General features: G+C 47.5%; 1 protein-coding gene across 2 annotated transcripts in view; it reads left to right on the top strand.

The window, feature by feature from the left end:
• Positions 1-13,715: 13,715 nt before the first annotated feature.
• The window catches only part of LOC126540122 (uncharacterized), a 48,335-nt gene continuing 36,877 nt past the window's right edge, over positions 13,716-25,173 (top strand). For both annotated transcript variants that reach the window (XM_072286302.1, XM_050186912.3), the window contains exons 1-2: positions 13,716-13,948; positions 25,011-25,072. In XM_072286302.1, the coding sequence (XP_072142403.1) occupies positions 13,726-13,948; positions 25,011-25,072 (285 nt within the window). In that variant the 5' untranslated portion in view covers positions 13,716-13,725. The remainder of the gene's footprint in view (positions 13,949-25,010; positions 25,073-25,173) is intronic.

Raw genomic sequence — 25,173 nt, 5'->3', positions numbered from 1 at the left:
GAACCCTGGCATCATTCAAGATGTAGACGTGCTCGGCAAGGTACGCTGCAGTGACCACAGGATGGTAAGAACTCGAATTAGCCTAGACTTGAGGAGGGAACGAAAGAAACTGGTACACAAGAAGCCAATCAATGAGTTAGCGGTAAGAGGGAAACTAGAGGAATTCCGGATCAAACTACAGAACAGGTATTCGGCTTTAACTCAGGAAGAGGACCTTAGTGTTGAAGCAATGAACGACAATCTCATGGGCATCATTAAGGAGTGCGCAATAGAAGTCGGTGGTAACGCCGTTAGACAGGAAACCAGTAAGCTATCGCAGGAGACGAAAGATCTGATCAAGAAACGCCAATGTATGAAAGCCTCTAATCCTACAGCTAGAATAGAACTGGCAGAACTTTCTAAGTTAATCAACAAGCGTAAGACAGCGGACATCAGGAACTATAATATGGATAGAATTGAACAGGCTCTCAGGAACGGAGGAAGCCTAAAAACAGTGAAGAAGAAACTAGGAATAGGCAAGAATCAGATGTGTGCGTTAAGAGACAAAGCCGGCAATATCGTTACTAATATGGACGAGATAGTTCAAGTGGCTGAGGAGTTCTATAGAGATCTATACAGTACCAGTGGCACCCACGACGATAGTGGAAGAGAGAATAGCCTAGAGGAATTCGAAATCCCACAGTTAACGCCAGAAGAAGTAAAGAAAGCCTTAGGAGCTATGCAAAGGGGGAAGGCAGCTGGGGAGGATCAGGTAACAGCAGATTTGTTGAAGGATGGTGGTCAGATTGTTCTAGAGAAACTGGCCACCCTGTATACGCAATGCCTCATAACCTCGAGCGTACCGGAATCTTGGAAGTACGCTAACATAATCCTAATCCATAAGAAAGGGGACGCCAAAGACTTGAAAAATTATAGACCGATCAGCTTACTGTCCGTTGCCTACAAAGTATTTACTAAGATAATCGCAAATAGAATCAGGAACACCTTAGACTTCTGTCAACCAAAGGACCAGGCAGGATTCCGTAAAGGCTACTCAACAATAGACCATATTCACACTATCAATCAAGTGATAGAGAAATGTGCAGAATATAACCAACCCTTATATATAGCTTTCATTGATTACGAGAAAGCGTTTGATTCAGTCGAAACCTCAGCAGTCATGGAGGCATTACGGAATCAGGGTGTAGATGAGCCATATGTAAAAATACTGGAAGATATCTATAACGGCTCCACAGCCACCGTAGTCCTCCACAAAGAAAGCAACAAAATCCCTATAAAGAAAGGCGTCAGACAGGGAGATACGATATCTCCAATGCTATTCACAGCATGTTTACAGGAGGTATTCAGAGGCCTGGAGTGGGAAGAATTGGGGATAAAAGTTGATGGAGAATACCTTAGCAACTTGCGATTCGCTGATGATATTGCCTTGCTTAGTAACTCAGGAGACCAATTGCAATGCATGCTCACTGACCTGGAGAGGCAAAGCAGAAGGGTGGGTCTGAAAATTAATCTGCAGAAAACTAAAGTACTGTTTAACAGTCTCGGAAGAGAACAGCAGTTTACGATAGGTAGCGAAACACGGGAAGTGGTAAGGGAATACATCTACTTAGGGCAGGTAGTGACCACGGATCCGGATCATGAGACTGAAATAACCAGAAGAATAAGAATGGGCTGGGGGGCGTTTGGCAGGCATTCTCAGGTCATGAACAGCAGGTTGCCACTATCCCTCAAGAGGAAAGTGTATAACAGCTGTGTCTTACCAGTACTCACATATGGGGCAGAAACCTGGAGGCTTACGAAAAGGGTTCTGCTGAAATTGAGAACAACGCAACGAGCTATGGAAAGAAGAATGATGGGTGTAACGTTAAGGGATAAGAAAAGAGCAGATTGGGTGAGGCAACAAACGCGGGTAAACGACATCTTAGTTGAAATCAAGAAAAATAAATGGGCATGGGCCGGACATGTAATGAGGAGGGAAGATAACCGATGGTCACTAAGAGCTACGGACTGGATTCCAAAAGAAGGGCAGCGTAGCAGGGGGCGGCAGAAAGTTAGGTGGGCAGATGACATTAAGACGTTTGCAGGGACAACATGGCCACAATTAGTACATGACCGGGGTAGTTGGAGAAGTATGGGAGAGGCCTTTGCCCTGCAGTGGGCGTAACTAGGCTGATGATGATGATGATGATGATAAACAATTAAGAAAACTAGTTTTTGTTGCCTTCAATTTTATTAGCGAATCGCGAGAACGATTTAGAGTTTGTGATGGATGGGTGAAGTTGGTTCCATTCTCTTATGGCAAACGAAACGAAAGAATGTTTAAATGTTTCATTACTGTAGGGATATTAAATTAATTTGTTTGCGTGGCTTTGAGGTGTAGGTCGAGTGTCGGAAAACGAAGTGTATTTGGATGCGTCTATCTTTATATTGTTGTGAAGTATGTGGAATAAAAATTTGAGGCGAGCTTCCTTCGCTCTATCTGCTAGCGTTTTTAGGGTAGATGCGGTAAGGTTAGAGGGTGAATCTGTGCTCCTGTACCTGTTATGTACAAATCTTATAACTTTTCTTTGTACTGCTTCCAGTTTTCTTAAGTTAGTCATTCTCTACAGAAGCCAAACCACGTTGGCATATTCTAAGATCGGCCTTATGAATATCTTATAGGCGAGCAGTTTAATTGAAGTAGGCGCTAGTTGGAGGCACCCTTTTAGGAAAAAACTTGCGTAGTGCTGCTGCGGTAATGGTATCCATTTGCGGGGTCCACTTAAGGTCTGCCGTAAGTGTCACACCTAAATATTTAGGTTTGTTAACTTTAGTTAGGTCGGTGTCATTGACTGCATAAGCGAAGTTAGAAGGATCTTTTTCTGTAGTGATGGTAATTACGGCGGATTTTTTTGCATTAATTGTCATCTGCCACATTTCGTACCACTTAGATATTCTGTTGAGGGATGCACTCAGGGCAAGGTCATCTGCATGGCTGTTGATTTCCCGGTAAACAACACAGTCATCGACAAAAAGTTTAATTTTGGAATGATTCCCGTTGCGATATCATTAATGTATATTAAGAATAACAATAGTCCAAGGACTGATCCTTGTGGTACACCCGATGACACAGAAATAGTGTGTGATGTAACGTGTTGAAAGAATACAAATTGTTTACGATTAAGCAAAAAGTCCTTGATCCAACGGGTAATTGGGCTATTAGCCATAACGGCTTCTAGTTTGATAATTTATTATGACTTACACTATGAAAGCCTTTTGAGAAATCTAGTAAAACCATATCTGTTTGACTTCGGTTATTCAGGCTACAAGCAAGGTCACGTACAACTTCAAACAATTGTGTAGTAGGTAATAAACCATTTCGAAATCCATGCTGGTTCGGAGAAAAAGTTTAGTCGTTCAAGGAAAAGTGTGATGTGTTTAAAAATAATATGTTCAAACATTTTGCACGATGTACTTGCGAGATATATAGGCCTCTAATTTGATACCATTTGTTTATCTGCGGATTTATGTATCGGTATAATTTTAGCTAATTTCCAGTCTGACGGTAATTTAGAGGATTGGTAAGATTTCCTGAAAATTAGGCCTAGATATTTGCTACTCCATTCCGTGTACCTCTTACGAAAGTCATTCGGGACGTTATCGGGGCCGCTAGATTTTTTTAGAAACTATTTCTAACAGAAAGTTCATGATACCGGCATCCGTAATAATTAGGTCATCGATGGTGGTAGTAAAGCATGAAGTGACAGTGGGTACATTTTTATTTTCGACAGTATATACTGACTGGAAAAAATCAGTAAATGGATCAGCTTTTTCGTATTTTTCTTCTGCAGATAGTTGTGGCACTGCTGTGTTTCCACTGAAGTGCTTCCAGGATAGGATACGGATACCTTTAATAAAGTGCGGGCAAACGACGGTTTAACGCGTCGTGACGCTGGCCAAGCGTCGACCCGGGGTTATACCCTACTCTTAACTACCCCAGTTGGGCCCGTTTGTAGTGGGTCATGAGGTTTGTGCTTTTCGAGCGCACCCCGGGCCTGCTGGACGGCCCATAGTTGTGTGTCCTTGTCCTCAGACTGCAGTGCACCCTGAATTTCGGGCGGGTAAGTCCTGGAGATAGCTGTCGTCGGGAACCTGGCACAGTCCCACATGATTTACCACCGGACTCGCTGCACAAACACCGCACAGCCCACTCGGATAGAGCTCTGGGTGAAGCACGTGCAGCATTGCGGGGGCGAGGAGTGACGTGGTCTGTATTTGCCTTAGGATTACGGCCTCCTCCCGATTGAGAGCCGGGTGGGGAGGTGGCATTGTCCGTCGAGCTAAGCGGTAACACTTGGTTACTTCGGCATAACTGGTCAATCTGTCCTTGGTTTCGAACCACCACACGGAACGGTCACTCTCGGGGGCGCGGAAGGTAAGCGCTCGCGCCGCCGGATGGGCCGTCTCGTTGTGGTTCGGTGAAGATGCACACTCGCCGGCGTGCGCCGGGAACCACTTGATACGGACGGGGCTGCCGCGGTCTTGAAATTGGAGCTTGCCGATGATGGCGGCCGCCGGCGCGCATATTCGCCCCTTGGCAAAGTTGCGCACGGCATTCCTCGAGTCGCTGAGCACCCTACGAGGATTTTTTGCAAGGAAGTTCGGTAGAGTTTCGTAATGATCCTTTGCCGCTTTGGCCTTGTTTCGGAGATCATCTCTAGCGTATTGCAGTTTGAATTTGTCGGCTGGCTTGGGTTGTCCTTTACGGCTTTGCGAAGCTGATTCAGTCGACGCTTTGACTGAATAACCTCTCGCGTGATCCACGGGTTTGACCTCTGTTGTTGCTTTATCTTTTTCGAAATATACCTATCGACACGAAAAAATACAATTGATTTGAACGTAAGCCATAGAGTATTTACGTCACAGGATGCGTGAGACGCGAGCTGTGAAAAGTTGTGATACTCGTAATCTAAGTGCGTTAGTATACTGCTGTCATTTAAAGTTAGTTATCACAGAGATTTCGCTGTGATTGATGAGGGTGTTGCTAATTGGTAAGGTGCATATTGGTATGTCGTGGTCCGAGATGCCTTTGATAATACTTGATTTAGTAGCACTTATCGGGAAGTGTTGGCTGAGCAGAATAAGGCCCAGAATGTTTTTTACCGACCTTGTGTGCGTGTAGGTTCAGCCAGGACTTGTGGACACCCGAGCCGCAAATTGCTATTTCCTAGTGCTCTCATGACGTTATCTGTGGTTCAGACTACCACCGATGGTAAATGTGGCCTTAGCCGACGTTCCGCCCATTCCCTGTAAACTGCTCGTGAAGGAAGGGAGATATGAACGTTCTCTCCAATGCCTCAGCGATTCTGCCCGTGTGCTGCAGCAGCTCCGCCGACGCAGCCGCACTGTTTTCTCCATTTCGCCTGTTCCTTAAACCAAAAGCTGTTGTACTACTTTCGGAGCTGTTAAAAATATGTAAGGCTGCAGCAATCTTGTTTCGAACCCCCTGCCGTATCCTATCCTGCAGGAGAATGCCTGCGCGATGTGGAAGCCATTTGACCATAAGCAAGTCACTGACATATCGGATGACGCAGCCTCTGCCCGCCACCCGGCCCTGAGTACTTTATCTACGCCTACGGCATAGTCCACAGATGTGTTTGGTGTTTCCGTCGGCGCTGATCTTAGACCGTTTCAGCATTCACAGCTTCTATGCGTCCTAAATGAATTTCGTTCTTCTTTCGATGTTACGCAAACTTTCTTGGGCCGCACGTCCACCGTTACGTATGCCATTGACATCGGCTCGCACCCGCGAGTGCGACAACGTCCGTATCGCGTATCTGCTTCAGAGCGTCATGTCATCAACGAGCAAGTCGACGACATGCTTCGCTGCCAGGTGATTTCACCTTCATATAGTCCATGGGCGTCTGCTGTTGTACTTGTTACGAAAAAATATGCCTCTGTTCGCTTCCGTGTGGATTACTGACGCCTTAACAAGTTACTCGCAAGGATATCTATCGCCTACAGCACATGCATGACGCCGTTGACAGTGTGCAAGGCGCAGAGTTCATTTCTTCATTAGATTTGCGGTCGGGATATTGGCAAATTCCTGTGGGAGAAGTCGACCGGCCGAAGACTGAATTTGTTACGCCTGATGGCTTGTACAAATTTAATGTAATGCCTTTTGACCTTTGTAATGCACCCCCAACATTTGAGCGCATGATGGACACAATTATGCGTGGCTTAAGTGGCACATGTGCCTGAGCTATCGCGATGATGTTGTGGTCTTTGCTTCGGGCTTCACCACGCACCTTCAGCGGCTCAAATGTGTCCTGGCATGCTTAACGAATGCCGGCCTACAGGTGAACTTGAAAATATGCCGCTTTGCAGCAAGACAGCTTGTAATAGTAGGTTATCTTGTATCCAAGGACGGCATACCCCCCCCCCCCCCCTCCCACCAAACTTCGCGCCGTCGCTGAATTCCCTGAAAAAACGTCGACAACAGAACTACATATCTTTCTTGGACTGTGCTCGTACTTCAGACGGTTCATTCGAAATTTTGCCGCATTCATATAACCCCTGACGAAGCTGCTTGGAAGCAATGACACTCTGTCCTCATTGTCATCGGCATGCGAGGACGCTTTCACGAATACGAATCTACGCTGTCTTCTTACTTCACCCTCAATTTTTGCCATTACGACCCAACAGCCCCTACGGAAGTGCACATGCACGCCAACGGTGTCGGCCACGGTGCTGTCCGTGCACAACGTAAACCCACATTCCTTGAAATCGTCGTTGCATACACAAGTCGAACAGTAACAAAAGCCGATACCATCTACACTGCGAGGGAGGAAGAATGTTTAGCCATCACCTGGGCATCACATGGCAAATGGGCGCCCATTCTATGTCGTCACAGACCATCATGCACTCTGTTGGGTCTCATCATTGAAAAATCCTTCAGGCCGCCTTGCTCGATGGGCACTTTGGCTACAAGATTTTGACATCCGCGTCGTGTACCGAAATGGACACCAGCATTCTGATGCCTACGCCCTGTCGCGCTTCCCTTGCCCGACAACATTTCCTGTTACCCAGCGTCTCAGTCTACCATATCGTCAATTGACATTGGAACCATCGCTTCCGAAGAGTGGAAAGACCACTGGATTGCCTCCCTTAAAGATGTTCTTTCCGATTCGTGAACACAACTGGCAACTCCAACGCTGTGTCCTCTGGCTCACCATTTCACCATTCAAGAAGACCTGCTTCATCGACGCATTTATTTCTCAGAGGGCCACCAGTGGTTACTAGTAATAAATCGAAGCCTGCACTCCGAAATCTGCGCATCCTTCCATGCTGATCCGCAATGTGGGCACTTGTAAGTTTTCAAAACTTACCGACGTCTTCAACAACGGCGCTACTGGCGAGGGATGTACAGAACAGCAATTTCAAAAGTTTGTCCGCGCTTGCCCAGATTTCCAATGCCGCAAATCATCAGAGTCGCAAAGTGCTCTACAGTCTCTACCTTGCCCTGCGCGGCCATTTTGACGTGTCGGCATTGATATGTATGGGCCACTTCCGCTGACAACCGCGGGTAATTAACCGCTGAGCCATCGTCACAGTTGATCATATCGCGCGATACGCCGAAACCGCCGTCCTACCTGCAAGCTACAGCGCACGACGTTGCGTCGTTCCTTCTTTGCACTTTTATTCTGCTGCACGGTCCGCCCTAAGAACTGCTCAGTGATTGTGGCTGCGCCTTTTTGTCCGAAGTCGTTGACGCCATCCTCGATCAGTGCCGTGTTGTTCATCGGACAACTACCGCCTATTTTCCTCAAACCAACGAGCTCACTGAGCACTTCAACCGTACACTTGACGATATGCTTGCAATGTACGTCGCCTCTGACCACACAAATTGCGACCTTCTTTTACCCCTTCTCCCTTGCGCATAAAACACCACGATACACAGCACGACTGGTTTTCACCATTTTTCTTATTGTATGGCCGCCATCTGTCGCACAGTATCGACAAAATTCTCCCGAGAAATGCTGAGGAGGGCCACGAACTCGCGTGGGTCTTAATTTCATCTCAACAGGAGCGCCAGAAGAGCAGCCGCCCCGACTACACTGACGCGCCCACTTTTCTTCCTGGCGCACTTGCGTCACTGTCGTTTCCTGCCAATGCAGCTGGTCTCTCTTCGAACCTACTGCCCAAGTACGAAGGCACTTATCGCATTATCGAGCACACATCTCCTGTGAATTATGTCGTCGAACAAATCACTCAGTGCTCGGACATGCGATGCCGGGCACAACATATTGTCGATGTGCAGCGCCTGAAGACGTTCCACGGCCCGCTCATCATGGTAAACTCTTAGGTTTACCATGATGACGGCTCCTTTTCGTTCCCGCCACCATCAATGAATGATGCCAAAGCATCTGGAACGACGCTTCCACGGCCACCAAGAAAGTGAAAACCGATCTCGACGTCAAGCGGATGGACAACAGACTCGCCGACCTGATCAAGGCCAAAAACGCCCTGATCCCCCAGCGGTTTGGTCAAAAGCTCAATCGCAGACTCTGAAAGAACATCTCGGAGCTCAACAAGGTCATCGATTACCACTGCAAAGCGCTATGCCAGCAGCAGTGGGGCGAGCTCTGCGAATCCGTCGACGGACAGATGCGCAACGGGAAATCCTGGGGTATACTGAAGCACCTTCTCGGCAAAAGTGGCTCCAAGTCAAATCCGAGGCATACGTTGGCCCGGGCCCTTCACGCAACCACCAGGTCTCACACAGTCGATGAACTCGTCTCAAAACTCATAAAGAAATACCTGCCCGTCCTTCGCGACGGGGATCCGGCGATCCAACTCCCGGACTACCGAGGCCCTCCTCGCCCCGAGCTCGACGAAGATTTCTCCGTTCCCGAGGTCTGACAGGCCATCTTCACGCTCAGCCTCAAGTCTGCACCGTGTCCGTACGTAGTCCCCAACAGAATGTTGAGAAACCTCGACGACACTTTGGTCATCTTTCTGACCGTCAAGATCAAGGAGTCCTGGAAGAGCGACGTTGTTCCTGCAGAATGGAAGAAGGCCTGCACGGTATTCATTCCCAAGCCCGGCAACGCCCCGAACATCGAGAACCTCAGGCCGATTACTCTAACCCCTTGCATCGGCAAGGTCATGGAGCGGATCGTCCTCAACAGGCTCAAGGGGTACCTCGAAGACAAGGAGGTTTACACGTACAATATGATCAGCATCCGCGCCGGACTGTCGACGCAGGATGCCATGAAACTAATCAAGCATCAGTCCGCTCCGAAGATATGCCCCTCGGAGGGCGGGACACTCCTTAGGGCGCCATCATCTCCCCCACACTATTTACCATCTGTACGATTGGTCTTTCCGAGATGTTGGCACGCATCCAGGACGTCAAGCACACCATCTACGCCAACGACATCACCATCTGGTGCTCCGGCGGCTGCAAGCGCTGAGTCGAAGAAGCCATGCAGGAGGCGATCGACGTGATCGAGGAGTATCTCCGACCCACCGGACTCCGATGCTCCCCCGCCAAGTCGGAGCATCTGCTTTACAGATAAGAGAAGGGTGGCAGACCCACAGATTGGAAGCCACTCTCCGAAAGCAGCATCAGTTTTCGCACTTGTGCAGGGGGGGGGGGGGGTGATACCCAGGGTCTAGGTTATTCAGGTCCTGAGCATGTTTCTCGAATTCAACGACGGGAACAGAACGGCTCTCCGAAAGATCATCGCAAAGACGGACAACGCTTTCCGCCTCATTCCCAGAATCGCAAACCGACGCGGAGGCATGAAGGAAAACTATCTCATTAATAAAGCAAAAATTAGACATCCACCCAAACGTAGCAAATTGCTGCAAATGAAACCTATATGGTTTCCTCGAAAGAAGAGCGCCTCGCAGTTCAAGAAAAATTCGTCCTGGTTTGGGACAGATTGCTCGGACCGGATTCGTCCCAGCCCCAGGACTGCGACTTCAACTGCGAGGCTTTTCTTTCGAGGAACCCGTATGGCTTTCCTTTGTAGCAAGTTGCTAGGTTTGGGTGGATGTCTTATTTTCCCTTTATTAATTACTTTTCTCCTCTTTGGAGGCTTCCGCAGAACTATTACGAAAAACAACCTCCTCATCGCTGATCAATGCTTTCGTACTATACCACTTCACGTACGCAATTTCTATGCGCAACCGGCTCAGAGCGGAGCCAGACAAGCTGAACACTCATCCGTAAAGTATTCAAGAGGGCTCTCAGGCTACCCATCAGGACCCATACCGAGGGTCTCCTCAAGCTGGGGGTACATAACACCGCCGAGGAGATTGCCGAAGCCCAATAACGCGCACAACTCACTCGCCTGATCACCACAACAGCAGGTAAACGTATCCTCGAAGAGCTGGGTTACCACCCTGCGGGATTCCCGATGGTCAGTATCCCGATCCCTAGGTGCATTGTAGACAAGTTCGAAGTGGCCCTTGTGCCCCAAAACGTCCACCCCGTCCACAACGAGGGCAGGCGCAAGGCCAGAGCAGCAGCGATTCTCAAACAGATGAAGCAACAAGATATTAGTGGAAGCTTCATCGACGCCGCGGACTGCACCGATGGGAGGACCTTTGCCGTCGTGGTGGTCGACTCCAGCGGCAAGATTTCCAATAGCGCCTCGATTCGCACTTCAGACCCCGGAGTCGCCGAGCGAGCCGCAATCTCCCTCGCCCTGCTACGCGGACGTGGGGCCGAGATCTATAGCGATTCCAAAGCGGCAGTAAGGGCTTTTCAGAAGGGTTGCATCGCCAAGTAAGCTACTCGTCTTAGTGGCTCGAGTCCCTATGCTCCCACGCATCATTCGATTCACTGGTTTCCCCCTCCCGTAGGGTCGGTCGAGGGTCGAACCTCAATGAGTCTGCTCACGAGGCTTCGCGTGACCTCACCGACCGCACTTCCGCTGTAAAGAGCGCCGACTCCCCTCCTCCCTACGGCCACAGGGACGCTCCCGCTACTCACAACGAGGTTATTAAATAATTCTACACGTCTAGAAGGGTTTTTCCACCCATTCACCACAAGTTGAATAGAGCGCAAGCGGTTTACTCCTACAGACCAGCACATGTGCGTGTCTGTCCGTTCTACACGAGGTTTACCCTGACGGATATCGTGACGACGCCTGCCCGTCCTGCGGGCAGACCTCCACTCTAATACACATGCTGATGGAGTGCCGGCAGACATACCCCAAGTTCATCAAGGAGGAGTGCGACTCGCTTCTGCGTAGCCCCTCTCTAGGCAAGCAAATTCTCGCTGTCCGGCGCGCCCGCGACCGGGCCAGTGGGATAGGCCTGCCGGTCCCGACGTCTGACTAGCCGGGTGCGCGACAAGTTCGCGTCCTCGCCCGACCTGCAATAATGTTTTTTCACTCACACACTCGTTCCCGGGGGTAATTGTAGTGAAGACGACGAATGCTGGCCAATCGTCATCAGCAGTGCTAGGCACGGGGTTCGCGGCTCATGCTGGGGCTCTTGGTGTTGTTTTTTGAGAACCAAATCCTGGCCGTCCAGCACGCCCGCGATCAGGCCGGCAGGCTAGATGTGTCACTCCCGTCGTGGGATTAGCCGGGTGCGCGTGTTATCGCGTGTTGCTGGACCCAATAAATGTTTATTCACTGTACCAGAAAAAAGCAATTCTGGGTCTGGATAAATATTCACAGTGAAATGGACGCGCGTATGAAGCGGCTTATTGACGTTTCGGCCGGGGTCCCGCCTTCATCAGAAATCATTTCTGATGAAGGCCTGACCCCGGCCGAAACGTCAATAAACCGCTTCATACGCGCGCCTACTTCACTGTAAATATATATATATATATAAACGAGAACAAAGGGGGGTTAACCGAGGGGCCCGATTTTTATTAGTCATATCATAAGAAGCCAAGAAACACTGACACCAAGGACAACATAGGGGAAATTACTTGTGCTTAATAAATGAAATGAAGAAACGATAAATTAATGGAAATTAAAGTGGATGGAAAAACAACTTGCCGCAGGTGGGAACCGAACCCACAACCTTCGCATTCCGCATGGTAGAGCATCGCGTGCGATGCTCTACCAATTGAGCTACCGCGGCGCCGTTTCCCCATCCACTTTCTTGAGTATTTATGCGTCCTAGTAGAACCCTGGGAGTGTTAGCCAGCGCCACCACTCACAGACCTCGCCGGCGGACTTGGAACGTCCTTTTTGCCGCAGGCGTAACGAGACCGCGATCTTTTTGGGTAAAGGCAACTAACTGGTGAAGGCTCCCAGGGTTCTACTAGGACACATAAATACCCAAAAAAGTGGATGGGGAAACGTCGCCGCGGTAGCTCAATTGGTAGAGCATCGCACGCGAAATGCGAAGGTTGTGGGTTCGGTTCCCACCTGCGGCAAGTTGTTTTTCCATCCACTTTAATTTCCATTCATTTATCGTTTCTTCATTTCATTTATTAGGCACAAGTAATTTCCCATATGTTGTCCTTGGTGTCAGTGTTTCTTGGCTTCTTAAGATATGAATATATATATATATATATATATATATATATATATATATATATATATATATATATATATGGCCGGGTAATATCAAGCGCCGACCAATCGGTAAAAAAGGGGGAAAATACGTTTTGGACCCACTACGAGAGCGTTGTTCAGCTGCAGGGCTCCCGTAGTGGGGCCGAAACGTATTTTTTTAATCTTTTCTCAACGATTGGTAGGCGCTTGATATTTCCCGCCGTGTGAGAAACCCTGGATTTCATGTATACAGGGTGTTTGAGTGAACACTTTCAAAATTTTGAAAGGTTGCCTCTGGCAGATAGCTCAAATCTGGTTTATGCACCGGTTACTCGAAGCAGAGCGAATGCCACTACGGGCAAAAAGAATTGTAATGAAAAATTGGCTAATTGACAAGAATTCACTAATTAACTTTTAAGCTAATTATCTTATGACCCATATTGCAATTTTACAAATTCTAGCAGTGGACTTCGCAAGGCGGGTGCACTTGGAACGAATTCTTAGGACACCAGTTTCGATATATAAATTCCTGAACCTTGCGGAGAAATGCACTGGTCTTCCAGTTACTTGTGTGTGTCAGTGCGTGAAACAACGTTTTGTTAACAAATTAACTGGAACATCAATGCCTTTCTCCGGACAGTTCGGGAATTTATATCTCAAAACTGGTGTCATCTTGAAAATTCGTTCCAAGTGGGTCCGCCTTGCGGACTCCACGGTGTTAACTTATAAATCGCAATATGGGCCATAATGTAATTAATTAATACCTTAATTAGCGAATTTTTATGAATTAGTCTATTTTGCAACTCATTTTTTGCGCAAATATTGTTCGCCGGTTCGAGTAGGCCAGCTCATGAACTAGAATTGTGATATCTGCCGCAGGCAGCCTTAAATATTTTTGAAAGCGTTCGCTGAAACACCCTGCATATATATGTATATATCCAGGCTCTTCTAAGCTCTCTAATATCCTCTCTTCACGTGAACGGCGTCCTACACTTCACACACATGCACTTTTTCCACTTCGACACTCCTAATGCTCAGGCATTAAAAAACACTGCTCGTGTATTTATTGCCTTACAGTTGGCAACACTGTCTCGCAGTGCACGGCTTGAGTAGTCCAGTAATGATGACACCCGATCGGGGTTTCTGTACCCATATTCTACGAGGGGAGAAGACGAGAAAGAAGAAGTAAGATGCAATGGTGGGACGTGTTCCTAGAATGCATATGATTCTTCAATCACTGATGCTGCTCGCTTCAGCATCCTTGGTCGCGGCCTACCCCCAGGCCATGGGTAGCGAGCCCACACCCGACGCACTGGCTCTGAACTCAGTGCGCCGCGCCCTGACGTGCCTGGAGAGCCGCGGCTCCACGCGTCCCTTGGTGGCCCTAACTCCCGAACGGCTCCTGCAGTTTCATAGACTGCTCCGGCGCGTCCGCCATGGTGAGTAGACGTGCCGCCGTGCGCCCTCAGTAACACCGTAATGCGAGCGAAAGGAAAGGATACTTGTGAATGGAGCATGCGCTTTTCTTGCTGGTCAGCAGGTCGACGACGTAACTTTTTGTTCCTATCTCACTCATTAATTCAATTGCTTAATCAATCCATTTAATAATCAATTGCTCAATAAGTATCTGCAGTTTTCGGTTACTATAATGTTTTTGCTCTCATTACCAGCGCGACATTGTCTGGTTCCCGAAAGCTCACTCTTGTGCTGTTAGTTTGTGTGCTAGACTCGCTCATAAAAACAACGTTTTTTTCTATCCAAGGTGTAGTAAAAGCTTTCGACAAAAATATGCTTTCTGATGTGAAATCGTCACACATGCGTAGGACTCGAAGCTTATTGAACCTATAACACAGTTGTCAATTATCTGGTTGACGCAACAGAGAAGTGCCCCGTTGCCACTGTTGCTACGGTAAGTCGGGATGTTACAAATTTGCGTCGTGCGCTATCAGCAGCGAAGTTAACCTACAGATGCCAGCACAGACACTACAGTAGTAGACCCAGCAGTAGGCTTGGCGTCTTTTAATGCTTTCGTATACTTACGGTATTTCATGTATTTTCCATTGGCTATCAGCCTGTCTACGGTAGTATCTCTGTATCAAGCCGTTTTCCCGGCGGCCTGGGTCACTAGGTCGTCCGGGGTCGAGTGGTTAGCGCATCGGGCTGCTGTGCTGCGGTAACGGATTGTAAACAAACCATCAGATCAATTTGGGCACTGAGTATGTGTACATACGTACCTCCCATCAACGAAACTATTTCACGCCTACCTGAGTCAATGTAGATGCGGGACAGGGTAGGTTGGGTCTGTGCTTGTCTTCAGTGAACTTGTTTGATGCTAATTTGTGTCACTGGGTATGTGCAAATAGGCGCGTGACGCATTTCAATGAACGTATCTGACGCCAACTTGGGTAAGTAGGTATGTGCCACTTGGAATGTGCTGCTCTACAAAGACAAAAGAGACCCTTTAAGTTTCTTGGATGCTTAGCGGAATCAAACCCACGTCACACGGTTTCCTCAAGCACACCAACCCGACCGATTAGTAGGCAGCGCCACAAATGCATTGGGTTTGTGCCTCTTTTTCATGAACGCCTTTGCGCCAACGCTTTCGCAAGCTGCGCCATGAAAGGATTCGGCTTATGCCGCGTTTCACTGAACGTTTTGCCAACTTTGGTCACTGAGTATGACCCACTAATCGTGCTCATAGCGAGGGAAAAGTTCTCAGCGTTCGCAGACATCGGCGCGCCATGCATCTGGTCTCGAAGAGCACGCGTGGACTTTTCGGCAGTGCAACTAGATGGCGCAGCGTCTTGAGAAATAAACGCGAGAGAGCAGCCCGGTGCTCTCGTGACACATTTGTTATTGTTCGAATGCACCTGTGCTTCATGATTTTGGAATGCCACACCAGGTTTCGCGTCGGCGGCGCTAGAGGACGCCGAGCGTTCTTTGGGAATCGGGGTTTCTCAATGCGCGCTCCACCGCTTAGCGTGATGCCAGCCGTTGAACCAGTCGACGCCGCCTCGGCAGGTTTTTGCGCGCTCCCTCCGCTATCGTGTTGCCCGCATCATCCTCGTCGCGCTGTTGTGCGGTCGTACGCGAAGTGCTGCTGCGTTCGCGCGGCTTTCTTCGACGTGGAATGCTTGGATGTTGCGTTCTACAGTTCTCTAACTCGCAACGTCCTTGGAGCATGTTTCATTTTCCAAGAAGCCCAAGAAGGAGGCATCTGTGGCTGGTGCGAGTCAAGCGTGACAAGTGGCGACTCACCAACTCCTCGTGTGTCTGCAGCGTAAGTGCGGCATGTCCGTTCAATGCTACGTTTATAACAATTTATCGATTTTCGTGTGGTTAAGTAAATGCCCTTCATCGGTCACATCTGCTGTATGCTATCTGCACTGTTATTCTTGCTCGGCGTAAAAAAAAAAAAAGCTGCGTGAAAGACTAACAAAGTAATCAACTTGCACTATCATGCGGGACCGACCATTGCCTGCCGCATGTTTATTTGCGTCCGAGAGTGTACAATACAATGTTACCGCTCGCAATGCGAGCGAGGCGTGCTTTGGCCGGTTTCCTTAAAATTAAAAGTTCATTGCATTTACAAGGCGCTGGGCCGGCGAATTGCTGTTGGCGCCCGAACATTCCATATGGTCAAAGAGCATGAGGACAAGCATGGGCACATATGCTGCGCCCATTACTGTGCAATGTGGTTGTACAGGAACCAATTTGTATGAATTATCTATCATTTTCTCGCGTTGCTTTTGACACTTATGAAGTGTTGGGTAGCTTTCGCTGCAACATGTTACCCCTGCGCTTCGTCCTACGACGCCGCATTAAGTCGGTGAATGACATAAACAAATTATATTGCTATGTGTAGATTGAGATTCCCATTCGACAAATTCACCCGAAACTTGGGCTTCTATATGTGAGTTCTCCTCATGTGTTCTGCCTTCAAAGCTCGCATCTTCGTGCCGGGAACGCTTCGCTGATTCCTGTCTCTTGTTTATCTGCAGACTCACTTCGAAGAGAACAGCTTCGAACAGAACCGCGCGGATAGGTGGGAAAAAGCTCAAACCAAATGCTGTGCCAATGGTGTTCCGATTAAAAGGTAAGATGATTCTTAAACCTTGTATTTGTTACAATATTGCTCATCGCCTCATTATCTGCAGTTGAAAAAGTGGTGTCAGGAAACGATTCGTGCACATACATAACAAGTTTTCTGGCGCGCTTTCTATTATTTTTCAAGTGGGCACTACTTTTAATGCATATGTAATGTGTATTCTTTTATTTATTTGCTTGCAGAACTTCTTAACGAGCGAAGGTCACCGACAGAACGATGTGTGCATGCGACTGGACTATTAAGTGACGACGAAGTCCCACAATATTCATCACCAGAAATGGAGGACACTCTTCCCTTAACAACGGAAGAATTTTCACCTGTTGATATGTCGTCAGACACGGTGTCTGCTGAGAGATTGGGCAGTACAGAAGAGAAACAAAAGTGAAACAAGAAAGGGAAAGGCAGGGAGGTTAACCAGAGGGGAAGATCCGGTTTGCTACCCTACGTTGGATAGAGAGGGGAGTTGAAGTGACCGGAAAGTAGAGATAGAGAAACAGAGAATACAGAAGAAGTGACTAGCGCTAATAAGCAACTTTCTTCAATCTTCGAGGATGCCTTGAGCAACCTGCATTGGTTAGAGCGACCGATTCATTTGATTCTGAACCACCCGAGCTTAGAAAGGAGATTGCAGACCTTACAGCAGCCTACAATGAGCTGAAAAAAGCTACAACATCGGGACAAATATAAAAACAATACCGGAAATCTACAGATACAGCTTCCTAAGCTTCAGAAAGAGACACCTAATTTTTTACAAACCACGAAGCTTTTAAATAAGGACCAAAGTCGTGCCCTTTCGCGGAAAAACAATCAAGGCAATTTGTGGTCAGCGCGAACAATAAAAGGTCTGCAAATTAAATTTGTTTCTGGAACCACCGGGAACGAAACACTCAGAAAGATGGGCTACCCTCTCCTGTCAAGCAGAACGTTAGCGAGAAAAAGTCGAGGCCTGAAGTTTCTGCCTGGTATCCTGCATTAAGGGATCGCCGTGATAAAGTAGAAAGCAAAGGGAATGAAGGACGTGGAGAAAGGCTGCGTTCTCTTTCCAGATAAAATCAAGATAGCACACGGATTGGAAATAAATCGTGGCAGAGACGTGCTTCTGGGAGGAACGACGCTCCCCTCAAAGCCTGACGAGCCAGCCAATCATGCTTTGGCGTTTATATTGGGTGGAGTAAACAAGCTGGAAGCAAGTGATAGCCTACGAATTCACTGGTAGGTATGCGCGCGGCTCTGAACTCATGTCATATGTTCTGCAAATAGTTCATATATGCAGCCATATTTCTGCAAGAATCCGTGTTGCCACATGTGACATGGGTGCAGCAAACCATGCTATGTGATGACAATTTGGCTTTTCCAGCCACCGTCACTCGGCAACTTCATGCGCGCTACCCATCCGAACTTTAGGAGGCACGGAACATTTTCGTCATATCGGATTCACCACATGTCCTTAAGAACCTGAGAGGACAGCGTCTAATAATTTTTCACACTCAATGATGCTAGAGTAAGCCAGAATGGATCAACGGCCTCGAAGGCGAAATTGGAGCAGGTGCAGGCCGTCCTTGATTACGTCGCTGCCAATGAACTTAAGGTAGCACCAAATTTGTGAGAAGTCCACATTGCTTGTAGCCATTTCAAACGGATTAAAGTTGAAGTCGCTGTCCAACTCTTCCACGAAGCCCCGCCAGCTATTCACTTCCTGATGAAAGAAAGTGGATCGAAACGGAGGCTTAAACAACGGCATGGTTTATGGACCGCGTTTCCAGATGGGGGGGGGGGGGGGGGGGGCACGCCCTTCTGTCATCGCGGCATGCCACAATGACGCTAAGCCGCACAAACAACAAATAACATGCGGCTTCGGACATTCTACGCACGGCAACAGAAACCATCACAGAACTCAAAATGGGCATCGGCTCCCTGTGGAAGCCATCGCAAGCGAGAGTCCCAATTGCGACAACGGCTGTCCTTCGCCTTTAAGAAGTTTTTCTTCGCAGTGATGGGTATGAATTCCATGAGACGAGCAAGGCTGCCTGGAAAACCTTCTTTTTTTCTGTGGGGCGGCTCATATCAATGTCCACTGCGTATGACTAGAAGTTTGCACTCAGACCCGTGAGTGTCAGCCAATTTCTTCACACTCCGAGATCAACAAGCTATGAACTTGCTGAGGGCGAATACCTTCTTGATCTGCTTGCACAAGGAAAAAAGGAATGTACCGAAGACGAAGTCGAGAAAATCAGTGACTTCGAAATTTTTTTCATTGAAGAGCTCACGTCAACCGAACGTCGCATCTTGTTTTAGCTATGGGGCTTTTGAAAGGGAGTTTGGAATCTGTAAATTGCGCGCCGTGCAAGGCTGCTCTCTCTGGCAAACCAGATGACCAATATGCGTCCCTGACTGCAGTCAAAGAAAACGTCAGGGACAGGCAAAGCATCGTCTATGCAAGCAATACTGTCATGAAAGCTTTTAAAATCCACGACGAACATTTTGCCGCTGTTAACTCACGACGGATTTTTCACGATTAAGTCGCCGCTTCATTCTCTTCTAGCATACCTCGAAGAAATAGACAAACACTCTTTGAAGGCATGCATGGCTCACGAAAAACTAATAAGCAAAATGGTGGTTGCTACGTATGCCAGAGGGAGGCTACGAATTCATCTTCGAGAAATTCCATGTGTTCATCTCAGTTGCCACGGAAGCAAGACTTGTGCAGGGTTCAGCTTTGCGTAAGCCAGCTGGAATGTGAAGTTCAGCGAATTTTTGCTCAATCTGAAGTCTGCATGCATCTGTGTACATATGTCATCACAATTGTTTTATAGTTTATGGTATTCCATTTACCATTCATGTTAAATTATGCAAGTGCAATAATGTTTATTTCACGCTTTCATTGAAAAATTTTCGTAACGTTATTATCTGCGTGTTCATGAAGAATGAATAAAAATTTTCTTGTTTCTTGGGTAACAAATTTTATCCTCATTCAGAAACACGTAAACCACATACCTCGATGAACAGGTGAGAGATAGTAGTTGGTGTTGTTCGGTTTTATTCCCTCAAAAAGCAAGCTCATTCGCTTTTACCGATGAAACATCAGTGCAAGCCAGTGGGCTTGTAATGGCACACCCACAGTATAAATTTTGGAAAAGATAATCAGGTTTGGACAGGTATTGCCCGATGCGTTTCATCAATTTGATTCCTGCTCTGTAGGTGGAAATAAGCCACAAAGGAAAAGGACAGATTCAAATGTCTAGACTGGAGGGCAGGGGCGCGGTCTCAAATAAAATTTCAGACAAGATATTCCGACTACGCTATAGATTATGGCCTTCTTGAGTTTTTTGTTTGCGCTGTGAAAGCTCACATACGTGGGAAGAAGAGAGAGAGAGTGACTTTTAAAAGGCGGGAAGGAAGATATAAGTGTAGCGACGCAACTGATTCACTGGAGGTCACCTCAACAGCGCTGCGGAGGGAAGGGGTGTGGGAAGAAAAATATCAGAGAGAGAGAGAGACCGGAAGAGGGCTGCATGAGAAAAAAAAAAAGAAGCTAGAGCAAATGTGGGGCTCAAAGCCGCGCTCTCAAGTTCGTATTTGGACAGAAGTTAAGCAGTGCGGAGAATGCGCAAATGCCAATCGACATGTGAGCGACAGGGAAAAGCAAGACGTCATTAGTTTCGTCTCTCGAACCTGCTTGTAGACTCAAGAGGTGACTGCAGAGTACGCCTGTAACTTGTCCACCCAACATTCAGATGCCCATACCGTGTCAGGCCAAGATATGCGTTTCATGAAGGAGCTTCCTGATAGGAGTCGCTTCCAAACGGCTTGCAAGTGCTGCAGGCAGATGTCCACGTGCCTGCGTTCCTGCAGAAAGACATGCTCGGTATGGTTGACGCAAGGTTTCGGCGTTCTCTCAAATTTGTGGTAACCGGAATGCGGTTAGACTTCTTCCGTTACGACACGGTTCCATACCAGTTTGTCTCGGACCGTCTCTGAAAGGGCCGAGCGCACGTTGCATGGCCACATTTACTTTTGCGCCGTCCTCAGAAGGCCTCCAGATTCGTTTTCCGTGTCACATCGTCCAGTGCTTGCTGAAGCACCCGCCGTGTACCTGCTGCAGATGGACAGCCAATCTTAGCATGACCAGCTTGAAATTAAAGGCCGCTCACGAGGCCCCATTGAAAACTTGGATTATGACTGTAAATTAAAAAAAAATGTCTACTGATCGCCTTACGCAAATAATTTTTCAAGTTCGTTCATTATTAAAGCAGACAGAAGAAACTTAATGCCCTGCTACCATGCCGCCAGAAGCCGAGCGCGGCTGGCAATAGAGGCAAAGTCTTTGTAGCTCCCGCAAGAGATGTTCCTTCCCCACCTTCTCCCAAAAGCGTAGCTGATGGACCACATTGGGTTTACGTGCATGCCCCAACTCCCTTTATTGCGATAGCATTTATATGAACACTCAAGACGAATTTTTGCCGTCGGTGTCGCCGTGAGGTTCTGTATGAGTGAAAGCGTGTGAGCGTGAGCCGGTGAAGTCGGTTCAATATCGCGTGCGGGAGCGAGGAACGCGGCCCGGATGCGTGCCCTTTCCTGTGGCGCGCGAGGCAGGGGGGGAGGGGTTGAGTCTAGGGAGGATGGGCGCTCTTCTCCGGCGACTGCTACGGTACCTCGATGTCCTCCTCGCCCGCCGATCCGTACAGAGTGAACACAACCGCGGCGTCTACCATGGCGTTGCCCGCGCGACTCGCAGATCCCGTAGTAGACGCTTTGGCAGGCGCCGTAGGGACGCGTTGCCGGCACTCCTGTGTCTTCAAAGCGATCTGCGACGTAGCTAAAGTGCACGCCCGCGCAGACGTAATCTTCAAAGCTACGTGCGATGTTTGCAGAGTGCGCGTAATGCCGGTAGCTTCGTATGCGCTGTGCTTTCGACGTTTCGTTCGCGCTGAAGCGAGACATTAATGAACAGCAACGATTTCTCACAATTCCTCACTAACTTTCAAAGCGAGTATTCGCGCTCATCAAGCGAGATGACTTCGTGCCTACCTGTGCGCGCGTGACACCGTGCTGGTTAATCTAGTTAAAACACGTTGACGGGTTAGTTGGTTTGAATCCATGATAAATTGTGTAAACACGACTGAACAAGGACGTAGAAAGAAGCGGACACACAAAGACAGCGCTGTCTCTGTGTGTCTGTTCCTTTCTAGGTCCTCGTTGACCGACGCTTACATAGTCTATCATTTTTAATTCAGCTAGTAAGCGAATGTTTACAAGTTTACATGGCTGATAAACTACTATCCTCACTTCGTACAACTATCTACTAATTTGCAATCGCAATCGGGGCTTTGCCTTTCGGGTGAATTTGCGAATTTTTTCCTTCTTCCTTTTTTTGTTGCGCAGCGTATTTCTAGTGACGCCATTGCCTCCTTCCCCATTGGAGGATTTACTGATGCCACGTTTCATAGCGACTGACGTAACTTGGGGTGCGTTTTACGTCATTGTTTTTGTGCGTGTGACTTGACTCTGTGGCTGCGAGTGCAGCTTTCTTGAGAAAAAAGCTTCGCAGATTTTGGTTTGAAATTTCAGGCTGTTGCCGCAGGGGGCGCGTAGCCTTGCAGACACGCCCTTGGGTTCAGCGAGAGCAGTGGAAAAGCAAACATGTCCGCAGTAGGGATTAGTAAGAGGCGATTGGAGGATTGGTGGAAGAAAAGTAGGGAAACGACAAAAAATGGAGACGTAAAAAAGCAACGTTTGGAATAGGGGATCAGAAAATTGGGTTGTGGGAGTTCATAGTGTTTTTTTTTCTTTTTTTCCTGTTTAACCTAGGTAGGACATTGGGCAGTATAATAGCAAGAGCTTGGTGGCGCAACCCACCGCCCCGTTCCAAAGGGGACGCTCATAACATCCGTCCGTCCGTCCGTCCGTCCGTCCGTCCGTCCGTCCGTCCGTCCGTCCATCCGTCCGTCCGTCCATCCATCCATCCATCCATCCATCCATCCATCCATCCATCCATCCATCCATCCATCCATCCATCCATCCATCCATCCATCCATCTATCCATCCATCCATCCATCCACGATCTTCAGCGCGTGAAGTACACGCTGCGCTTGTCTGTTTAACATGGCCAAACATGGTGAGGGGCCCTTTAATAGTGTTCTGGGGAGTGCCTTCACTGTTCGCGAATGTCTTCGAGCTTCGGTTTCCCCACCGGATCTTTAAATGCTCAGGAAAAGAGGAATACACGTTTATTGAAACCCAGAAATTCACGTGGTGGTGGGTGTTCATAGTCCAGGACCCCGATCGTTAGTGCTTGTGGTGTCACCCGCTCTACCAACCGGAGCTGGTCCTCATTGCGAGAGCTGGTTAGCTCTCTCTCTCTCACTGTCCCTTAACAGCGATTATGAAGCACCTCTATGGTGGGATTACACTGAACAAATCAAAACTGCAGAATGGGTGTTCCAGAGTGCGCGTATCCGATGCGCGATATGGGACTGTCGTGCGTGATGGTGTTGCATGACGGGGACCTACTGCCTTTCTCGCAACGCCAGGCCGCAACGGCGAAGGCATTGACCTGAAGGCGAATACCTTGCCGCAATCAAATCTCAGCCATCAAAGCAGGCTCATATTGTTCGTCCTCCATAGTGCGGTATATCACACCAAGGTTTTACGCGTGGTGTGAATTAGGCCTGACATTTTAACTCACTTGTCTATTATTTAATCAGCTGTACTTTGCCAGGTTCACCGATGTTTTACAGCGTCTGCTACTTATTAGGACATCCTTGTCTGGTGCACCCTAGACCTTGCTAGACTCAAAGGCCGTCACCAATTACTGCAAGGTAAAATATCAATTAGCGTCTATGCCAGACATAGCAATTAAATTTTAGCAAAGTTGAGAGTTCGGTAGTGAACCTGACTGAGAAAAGAATGGAATCGGCGTATTCTGTTCAAAATTAGAGGCTGAGGCGCTACTAGCGAGCATTATGTTGCTTAAGTTGTTGAAACATCCTCCCCGCCTTCTTAACCCGAAGTCCTTGTTTGTCGCTGTAACCCCGCCAAAATTCAAATCAATGTAATGCAATAGCATATACAGTCGATCTAATCTACAACGAACGCCTCTGTAACGAATTGACCTGCACAGCGAAGGATTAATTCTGTCTCTGTTCTGAGCGGTATGGGGCGCGGCCTTTACAACGAAGTGATCTGTATAACGAATGACACATATAATTATGTTTTAGAATTTCGCTATAAAGGCGTTCCGCTGTACTAGAAATACCAAATAGTTGTGCATATACAAAAGGAGATATGAAGATTTATTGAACGTCGGACAAATTTATTCTCCGTCAACAAATGAAACAAAAGAGAGCTTACATGACAAAAAATACATAACAACTGCATCAAAACACAACAGATAAGTAACGCAATCCAAGCTGATGTTCATATGTAGATGGGAATAATTGTATTTGAAAACGCATTCTTTAAATGTTTTTTTCAAAAGTCCCAGACTTCATATACGTGTAAGCGCAAGTTACAATGAGTTGTAAAGCCAGTATATTTAGAATTAAGGAGGACATGTGGGTAAAATGTCTAAAATGAAAACACGGATACACACGAGGAATAAGAAAATGCCTGTACATGTATTATAGAAGTAAATGATGGAGAAATACAAGATAGTAAGACCATCAAAAATGACAAAAAAAAGGTGACGACTATGGAGTGAATTCTATATGCGAGCGGCTTGTTTGTGGAATTTAATCAAAGGGGAGAGCTAAACAGATTATGTGTGACCACAATATATGATGCAGTAGTTTATATAAAGGGGTAGTATAGTGTTATGGGTACATGGCGGCCAAAATAGAATAAAGAAAGATTGAAATGTTATCTCCAAGGCTCACATAATGTGTAAAGCTTCAGTTATAGCATTTAATCATTTAATCTTTTCTTTACATGCGTGTGGAAGCGAATTCTTCGTTTAAAATTTCTGGTCCACAATTTAAGAACTACTCTCTCGGTTTGTTCGCGCACATGTAGAAACCTAAATATGAAAAGCCAAGTAGGTAGCATAGGTAACGGTGAGTACTAGCACTGGCACGAATGCTAGCAATGCTGCCAAGCTAGCATTGGTACCGGTTCGTACCGGTGGGTACATTAGTACAGATGGTATCGGTGGGTACAATGGGTAATTATACGTAATGTCGGCAATTGTTAAGAAAAGAAGACCCGCTTTGAGGTGATCCCCGAAAAATCCTCAGCACGGACTAGTAGGGGCTAACCTAGTCAGAGTTAGAACTCCAGACGGGCACTGTACGGCATGATGAGTCCTACCTGCGTCACAGTTGTGCAGGCCCATTTAGCTGCACGTCCTTAGGTCGTATGACTAACAAACTAAATCTGCTTTCCTTTTTTTTTTTCAGATCCAATCTGCAAGAAGGGGAGGCACACACGGTTCTGCGGCGTTGGCAACTGCTACTCCGACGTAAGAAAATATCAAAAATGATGAAGCGTCTGGTTAGAACAGCGAAGAGTAGTTTCACGTCATGAAAACAAAAAATGAGCAAGCTCTACTGGGATAAGAAT

This window comes from Dermacentor andersoni, chromosome 2 (genome assembly GCF_023375885.2).
Source record: "Dermacentor andersoni chromosome 2, qqDerAnde1_hic_scaffold, whole genome shotgun sequence".
In the NCBI taxonomy this organism is placed as follows: domain Eukaryota; kingdom Metazoa; phylum Arthropoda; class Arachnida; order Ixodida; family Ixodidae; genus Dermacentor; species Dermacentor andersoni.
The sequence above is the reverse complement of the archived record's forward strand: the minus strand, read 5'-3'. Positions and strand labels throughout refer to the sequence as shown.